Source organism: Eubalaena glacialis, chromosome 8 (genome assembly GCF_028564815.1).
Source record: "Eubalaena glacialis isolate mEubGla1 chromosome 8, mEubGla1.1.hap2.+ XY, whole genome shotgun sequence".
In the NCBI taxonomy this organism is placed as follows: domain Eukaryota; kingdom Metazoa; phylum Chordata; class Mammalia; order Artiodactyla; family Balaenidae; genus Eubalaena; species Eubalaena glacialis.
The window spans coordinates 63,616,838-63,626,000 of record NC_083723.1 but is presented as its reverse complement, the minus strand read 5'-3'; the positions used below and the strand labels follow the sequence as shown (position 1 = coordinate 63,626,000).

General features: G+C 37.0%; 1 protein-coding gene across 1 annotated transcript; it reads right to left on the bottom strand.

Moving 5' to 3' along the window:
- Positions 1 to 1,824: 1,824 nt before the first annotated feature.
- NDUFA4 (NDUFA4 mitochondrial complex associated) lies at positions 1,825 to 8,857 on the bottom strand. Its single transcript, XM_061197751.1, has 4 exons — positions 8,699 to 8,857; positions 7,216 to 7,304; positions 6,461 to 6,521; positions 1,825 to 2,043 (listed from the first exon to the last, which is right to left on the bottom strand). Exons 1-4 carry the CDS (start codon positions 8,738 to 8,740, stop codon positions 1,987 to 1,989), a joined length of 249 nt encoding a protein of 82 aa, XP_061053734.1. The 5' UTR covers positions 8,741 to 8,857; the 3' UTR covers positions 1,825 to 1,986.
- Between the last annotated feature and the right edge of the window lie 306 nt (positions 8,858 to 9,163).

The following is a 9,163-nucleotide window of genomic DNA, read 5'->3' as shown; positions in this document are numbered from 1 at the left end:
TGGCAGCATTGATACCTGATGCAGTCCTAAGTGACAGTCAACTTCCATTGCCATTGCAGCTTCCTGAATAGCAGTAATTGGATGTAATAGTTTTTTCAAGACATACTATATCTCATGCCAAATTTTACATTCAGTTTTATGTGGGAAAGTCCAGGAATACTGAACACAGAGTTTACTTAAAGTTTAAGAATCTTAAAAGATCCATACAATTGTCTTCAATAGTAGAAAATGCTATTACTAATTTCTTAACGCATTTATTCGGAACTACTTAATAAAATGTTTGTCTTTCAATTACTTAGCTATTTATAACTATGGCCCTGTAGTTTTTTACACATTTTAAAACTTTGAGGTGATTTGTGCCAAAGCATCCAGAGTGATTCCCAACATGGGTGGGAATGAGACAATTTTGCCCACTAGGAAACATCTGGCAATGTCTGCATGCATTTTTGGTTTTCACAACCTGGAGAGGGGAGGAGTGCCACTGGCATGTAATGGCAGAGGACAAGGATGCTGCTAACTATGCTAAAATAAAAATGCACAGGACAGGCCACTACAACAAATGGTCTGACTCAGAAAGTCAACAGTGGCAAGGCTGAGAAACTCTGCTCTGGAGATTGAAATTACGCAAGAGACACAGGAGCTTAAAAGTATGGACAGTCAAGTAACTGAAATGCACTCTACATTCATTTCAAGACTACCTGGGTTCAAATACAGTTGGCCCTCCACATCCATGGGTTCTGCATTCATGGATACAGAAGGCTGACTGCACTATGCCATTTTATATAAGGAACTTGAGCATCTGTGGATTTTGGTGTCTGCGGGGGTGGGGGGCGGTGGGTGTCCTGGAACAAATCCCCCAGATACCAAGGGACGACTATATCCACATTTGACTAACAGAATGAACTTGAATAATTTGATCCAAGTCTTGGTTTCCTTACTGTTTTTGAAAAAAATTTAAGTATTTGATATAATCCACATAATTTAACATTTAATTCAGTTCCTGACATGTAAAATGTGCTATTACTTTGTAAACACGAAGATTTATTATACCTATATATTAAAATCCAAAATTGTCTCACTAAATTCCTCAAGTTTCTATAATGTCATGATTTACATATACCTATGTGGCAAGTTGATATATGACATGATTAATTCTTGATTAGCCACCACTGAACCATTGAAATGTTCTGCTCATTTCATCATTTGAGATCCAGCTAAATGGTCAGAGCTATGTAGCAGGTAACATCAATATACACCCAAACATTTTCTCTTACCAAATTCCAATTCCACAGCCCATTCTTAAAAAGTTAACTCTCACTCAAAATTGCTACTAACATACTTTCTAGCCTTTGAAAACCTGCCAAGACTCAGTAGAAGTTCTCAAGAGCTCTTCTTGGCCACTAGTTTCATGGTTAGTAGTGATGGACTCAGATCCAACAATCCCCAGCCAGACCACAGCGACTAACAACCTTAAAATTCTTCAGCAAAGAGAATGCCATGGTAAAAACCAGCATTAACAACTGCACATACTTCGACATCAGCCAGTAACAGAAATCTAGAGGTTTTCATTTTGCCCATGCCAAAGAGGCTTGAATAATCCTGCCAATCTACGTTTGATTTCTAGTTCGTTCTTAAATATGCCCTAGTGTTACCAATGGCCTACACACAAAATAAAAGTGTTTTATTAGAGCAGCTTAAAGTCTTATTTTCAAATTACACGAATACACAGAAATTCAAGAAACTCCTTAAATTCTAACAGTTTATTTCCTATACCCTAAGTTATAAAATTCAGAGTAGAGTTTCGGCATTAAATAGTGACACACATCAAGTTTCAAACTATTTATTTTATCAGTGTAAACCCCATCACAATACACCAACATGATTTTGTGCATTTAGAGGGGAAATATTTCCTGGTTAAGTGGAAAATTGTGCGGATGGCTTCTGGAAGACCTTCATTCTAAGCAGCTTTATAGTGAAACATTTCATTTAGAAGTCTGGACCTTCTTTCTTCAGTTTGCTGTAATCTACATTCACTGAGTAGAACTTGGAAGAGAAAAAAGATATTTTAGATAATCAATCAAATACACAAAGATGGTACAGAAGTTTAAGATTATTTTTATTCAGCTTTCTATAGTAACAATTACAGACATTAATTTTGTATTAGGAATATTTAACAATATAAAAGTCATTCAAACAAAGACATTAAAATTCCAGTTCTTTAATAATGGTTTTGGTAAGGTAAAAATATTCAATCTTCCTCAGAAGAGCAGTGCCAGTATAATCTGGTAGAACCTATAAAAAAATTCTTCTATTTCAAGGTGAATAATTATGAATTTCTTCTGATACATACTTCCAATTCTTATGTTTTTACTTCCATCTCCACTACGTACACGGGTGACTCTCCAACAGAATAGAGAAATACCAGTTATCATCCCTATTTGGTTAGCAAAGGGCTATAATTTAGATGGGAAAGATTTATAGCAATAAAGATTGGCTAGTAATATAAAGTAATACTTTGTTGTGTGTTTGTTTCCATACTTTTTAGATACAAATTGACCTGCTTTGATGGCTTTTCTGTCCATTTTCTCTCTCTCACTTAGATGTTTCCTTAATCTCCTAACCCAGAATGCATCAAAATCAAATTCACACCTGACCACCTTTGGTACAAAAGCTTTTAAACGGTACAGTATTTCTGCTTTTAAATAATACTGTATTTTGGAAACTTTGTAATTTCCATAAATTTCCTTATATTCAACTTAAATTTTAGAAATATATCTTACTATCATTACTTAAAAAAACTGCCTCTAACTCTCAACAATTTTTTAAAAAAATGATTTATACTTGATACTGCTCTAGAATTCCTACTGAGGAAACATTAGGATTTGTACATAAGCCCAAATAAAGCTATAATCTTGAGTTTACTCATTCTTGTGCCAAAGAACACTGAAGAGGCTGTGCTATAATTACTTGGAGACTACATTATTTAACTCCAAAAGAACCAAAACTGCAGAATTATCATTTTCTTCAGTTTTTAAGCAAGAAGCTCATAAATCTGTGTCCATTATTTCTTCAAACCCTTTTCTTTATTTCTCCAAACATACCCTAACTTCTTTATCTCTAATTGAAAAATTCTTATTTTATTTGACTTTTAAAAAAAGAAAAATTCCCAGGTTGTGAAGCTTATCCTTGAGATACATACACAGACTTTTATAAACTTTATAAACATAAAAGTATGAATCAGTCATAAAGCAGTATTTTTTGTTCTGACAGTGTTCTCTATGAAGCAACTGAACTAGACAATGAGACTTAAAAAGAAACTAACTGTATCATCTCTAACATATTAACAAAATATTAAAGGAAATATCTATAAAAGGAACTGCAGGTTATATTTTAAGAAATAAATATTTGTTGGGCTCTTCTAATAGATCCCAGGCACTGCAGGCAGAATGCTTTATGTTTATCTTAATTATCACAACCTTACTCATTCTTACTTTATAAAAGAAGCCATTGAAGATCAAGTTATATGACTTGCCAGAAGCAGGGTCAAGCCCCTACACCCAAGCAGAGTGGAAAGGTCACAGTACCTTTGCTAATTTTCTCAAAACTAAGCAGGTTTCTGATGTATTTGCTTTTATTCGGTTCCATGTGCCAGTATCAAAATACTCCGTCGAAGTTATTTTCAAATCTGCTTTATTTTTCAGCTTCCATGACCACATTCCTTTTCTCAATTTAATGGTGGCTACCTTTAAGGTTTTTGTAACAATAGCTGGGAAGGCACAACATATTCTGATCTCGGCTTTGGGGCATTTTATTCAGTTGAGAAGTGTTGCTAGGCCTTTAATGCTTAAATCCTATTTTAGTCCCCTCTCTTGTTTGTATTAGTTAGCTTCTGCTAGATCGTGAAGTAGCAAAAAAGAACCACCAAATCTTAGCGGCTTACAAGAAAGGTCTATTTTTCATTCACATTATATGCCATTTATAAGCTGACTGCCCTGTGTTCTCTTCATTCTAATCCTGGGCTGAATGAGTAGCCCTTAACTGTCAATTTGGTCTCATGACAGATGGAAAAGAACAATGGGGGAAATACACACTGGCTCAGAAGTGGCAGATAGCACTTCCCCGCACTTGATTTGCCAGAGCAAGTCACATGGCCAAATCTGATGTTAATGGGCCAGAAAAAAAATTATCTTAGGTGAGGAGAAGTGAATGATAGAGAAAGAATAATCTAGTCTACTAGTCTTCTAGTCTAGAAGCAGTAGTAGGCATCATCCACTCCAGGCTCACAAGCTTCTGGACTTGGTTCCCTTTTAGTTCTGCTTGCAAATGTCCCAATTCTTCTAAACTCATCTCTTGGCAAGTAGAGCCAGCAACAGTCCACAAACATCCTGTTTTCCAAAAACCTTTTCTATAACAAACTCTTTAGGCACATGGTCTTCTTTCCAAGTTATAGCAGGTGACACCTTATCAAATATTTTGCCATTACATGATTCATTTTTCCAGGCTCTAATACCAGTATCTTGGCTACTCACAGCCCAATCTATGCCACACACATTAGTTTTTTGTTGCAGCAACATTCCATTTCCAGCTCACATGGCCTCATACTGGCAGGTATTTTCATGTTCCAAAACATGATAATAATTAGCTTCATTAACATAATCACTTCAGGAGCTTTCTGAACTACATATGCAGAGACTCCAATATGCTCTTTGGTGGAAGGACTAAGGCCTGTTTTTTTTGTTTTCTTTTCTTTTTTAAAGTTTATTGGATGTGGAATCATTTTCTCCAGAATGGACTAAAATTTATAGGAGAGAAAAAACAGGATGCCTGTGTATCATTTTTTGAGTCAAAATGTGACACAGATTAGATGGTTCACTTCAGCTTCACCAGTGCATTTTTGTTTGTTTCTTGTAGCAAGATCTGTTTAGAGATTTGGAAGCCAAATTATAATCAGAAGGTTGAGTGGAAAGCTTGGAATCTGTAAAAGGTGACAGTTATCTTAAAAGTTGTTGTCATCAGTAATGACAGCATCCATCTCCATCAAGGAGGCATATCTGCTAAGGGGTCCTGAACACTCCTCGGTCAAGACACCTCTTCTTGAGAGTGCTCAAAGAAACTGCTATTTTTTGATGAAGCAGCCTGGTATAATGGAAAATTCATGGCAAGTTATATACTTTAAGTGGGTAAATTGTATGGTATGTGAATCATACCCTAATAAAGCTGCCCCCCACCCTTTTTGACATTGCAAGGACTTTATCTTTGTATGCAAAAATTTTACAGGTAAGTAAAGCTGTGTTTGGGGAATCAATGGTCTCAGATTTTCAACTACATGGATGGACCTTAAGGGCATTATGCTAAGTGAGATAAGTGAGACAGAGAAAGACAAATACTGTATGGTATCACTTAAATGGAATCTAAAAAACCTGAACTTGTAAAAACAGAAAGTAGAATAGTGGCTACCAGGGGATGGGAGGTGGGGAAATTAGGGAGATGTTAAAGGTACAAACTTGCAACTACCAGACCAACAAGTTCTGGAGATTTAATACACAATATAGTGATTATAGTCAACAATACTTTATTATAAACTTCAAAGTTGCTAAGGAACTATCTCTTAATTGTTCTCAACACAAAAAAGTGATAATTATGTAACATGATAAAGGTGTTAGCTAACACTACTGTAGTAATCATAGTGTAATACATAAATGCATCAAACAACAAGTTGTACACCTCGAGCTTATACAATGTTGCACGTCAATCATATATCAATAAAACAAATTAAAAAAGTAAATGGCGTCAGTCCATGAAATCATTCTTTGGAAGAGTAGTTTCACAAACCAGTTTTCCAGAAAAATGTTAAAAAGTTTATCTAGAAGGTTTATGGTAAAATATAAGTTTCAACTGATTTTCATTTCTTCCTACTAATTCTCAGCTGAAATATGTCAACCATACCAAGAAGAAAGAACAGCCAACCAAACCAGCCACTAGATTAGTGCTACTCAAAGTGTGGTCCATGGACCAACAGCATCAACATCATCTAAAACCTTATTAGAAATGCAAATTCTCAGCCTCTGCAACAGATCAACTGAATCAGAATCTCTGGGGATGGAGCTGAAGAAGATGCCTATGTACACTGAGGTTTGAGAACCACTGCACTGCACTACCCAAGAGCAAAGAAAATATTAAACAAGAACTATACTATCTCTTCTTTTTCTTAGTCAAATCAGTAGAATTGAGACATTATCTTCATTTCACATACAGAGTCTAAAGCCTGTGAATAAAATCCTTAGAAAAAATATTTATTAGAAAAATATGCCATTCTAATTTCACAGAACAATCTAGCAATTCTTCTAAGTTCATTATAATAGAATTTTACTTGCAGATCCAATTTCAAAAAAAACCTACCCCATGACAAAGTTTATTAAAATACACTTTCCAGCAATTTTGAAGCAATTTTGTAGCTTACCTTGTACTGATCATTGGGACCCAGTTTGTTCCAGGGTTCTGGGTTATTCTTTTTGTCCCAACTAAAAGAAATAAAACATTATAACTGTTAGAGTAATAAAACACTATTTAAAATAGTCTTCTACTCAAGAAGCTAACATTTCAAATAGATTAATCCCACTTCCTATCAGGTGAAGGACGGTGTTATTTTCATTATGGAGTTGAGAGACAGGATTCATAATAAGCAATCTCACATAATCAATTAGAAAAAGGTACAACACAGAGCCTCTTGGGGCAGCTGTCCTTGTCCCTATCCCTGTACAAAAAACTTTACACTTGGCTTTTACTAGTGTTTTCTATTTCATCAATGAAGTGATATATAGAAAACTGCATAGAAAAACAATGAAACAACCTTTTCCATGCCTGTTCTTTTACAACTTCAAAAAGAAGCATTCCCTATTGTGGAAAACAGGCAAAAAACACTTAAACATACCAGCAACCCTGACTGTTTTATAAAAACAATTATCTCGATCCTCACATTACAAAATAGGTATTAGCAGTTCTACTCAACCAATGAGAAAATGAGACTCAGAGAAATTTAGATAATTTCATGAACCAGAAAAAGTAAATGACAACAGTAGAACCGGGATCTGAACTTACTGTATGACAACAAATTTCAGGTTCTTTATACTACTTGATGCTGCCTCCCTAGAAAGGCTGTGGCTCCTGAATCAGTTTGATAAACCATCAAAGTTCTAAACATCTTTAAGCACTTACCTGACATCTGGATTGAACAATGCCAGGCGCAAAACATACAGTGCTGCTCCAGTACCTCCCGCTCCAATAAACATGAAGAGGGGGATCAACTGGAACCAAAAACAAAATAGACAAGAATCAAGAGTCATCTTTAAATACCTACATACTGATAAAAATAAACAGAAAGACTACAGTAGTTTCTACACATTGATTTCCAAGTCTCAAGCCATCTTTTTATTTTATTTTTTTAAAAAAATTCAACAGCTTTATTGAGGTTTAATTTACATGCCATAAAATTCATTAATTGCAAGTATGAAACCACCAATGATTTGTAGTAAATTTATAAAGTTGTACAACCATCCCACAATACAATTTTAGAACATTCTCATCACCCCAAGAATCTCTCATGGCCACTGCAGTCACTCCCCATCCCCACACCCAGCCTCAGGCAACCACTAATCTGCATTCTATCTCTATAGCTTTACCTTCTCTTCAAACCGTCTTTCTAATCTTGTCTTAAAATTTGAAAAAAGATAGACCTCATATTGAGGTAAGATTTTTTATAACTACATTCAAAAGAAAGAAATGTAATTTCCAAAGGATGTGAAGATAATTCTGGTTTAAATGTGGAAAAAGTTACATTCAAATTTTAAAATTTCCCAGAAAATATATCGCCTTCTTCACTTAATATTTATACATCACTCCCATTAAATTTCCCAGTTTCTTTCATCTCAAGGCTTGAAAAACAAGCTCTTGGCAAATTACTTAAGCTTGCTTCGATACAGACGTTACGAAAAATAAAAATTCTGTTAAATAAAGAGTCTGAATGAACAAACAGAAACATACCTATTATAAATACCGGTTTTACGCATAATCTCTGAAAACGTACTGCTACCAACGCTTAATGCGTCGTTAGGCTTTAAGATAAAAATTAAATATTGCATAATTGATTTTTAGGGCCACAGCACGTTGATATGCAGGGGAAAATGTGAGATACAAAAGAACTCAACTGCGATTAAACTCCGCACTACAAAAATCCCCCCAAATATCACGACGTCCAGACAAACTGAGCATTCCAAGATCAGAGACTCTCATATTTGCCTCAAAGCCTCATGGTGCAATGCAGTGAATGCGAGACTCTAAACAGCACAACAAACAGGGTGCCTGACCTTTCCTGGTCTTTAACGCACACAGCGCACAACTATCCCTCTTGGTCCGACCAACCTGCAAGAGGACGCGCGCCCACCACATTGTTCCAACATTTTATTTTCCTCGAGAGCGTCCCTCACCTTCCGTGTGCCAGGCCAAACCCCACAATGCAAGGCGTGGAAGGTCAGAGCTCAAGGTCCTGAGGCAACCAGCAGAACAGGACAAAGTGAGGCAGGATCCAGCCCCGAGGAACTGTAAAAGGCTGCGAAGGAGAAAGCTCCCAGGGGACTGAGGGAGCCGCGACCCGACACAGGATGCACAAGTGAAAACACTGGGAAAGGGTTTAAGAACTTACGCTAGGATGCTTCTTGGCCTGACCGATGATCTGGCGGATCATGGCTGCGACAGAAGCCTCGAGTCCAGACGGAGAGAACGTCAAACTCTCAAGGCCCGGGACTGAAGAGCCTTCGCACCGAGGAACGGCGGACGTCCAAAGTCACCCAGCACCTCCTACCTGAAGGACCCCTGGCTCGGAGGACGGCTTGCGACAGGAGGGCCCGGATGCAGCTGTCCTAAACAGTGCCTGCTTTGATCCAGCAGCTCTCGCGTCCGCTCTAACCTGTCCCAACCAACAGCGTTCAACTGCAAAGTGAAGCATTCTCATTCCTATGCTATGCATACTTCTGATGGGTAATTTTTTGCGTCAAAAGTAGAATCCTTCGATTGACTACACAGGCACTTTCTCGGTAGGCCCCGTGTTTAAAGAGGGGGAGGACAGGCGGACGCACGGGCGTCGCGCTCTGAGAGCCGGGTCCTTTTG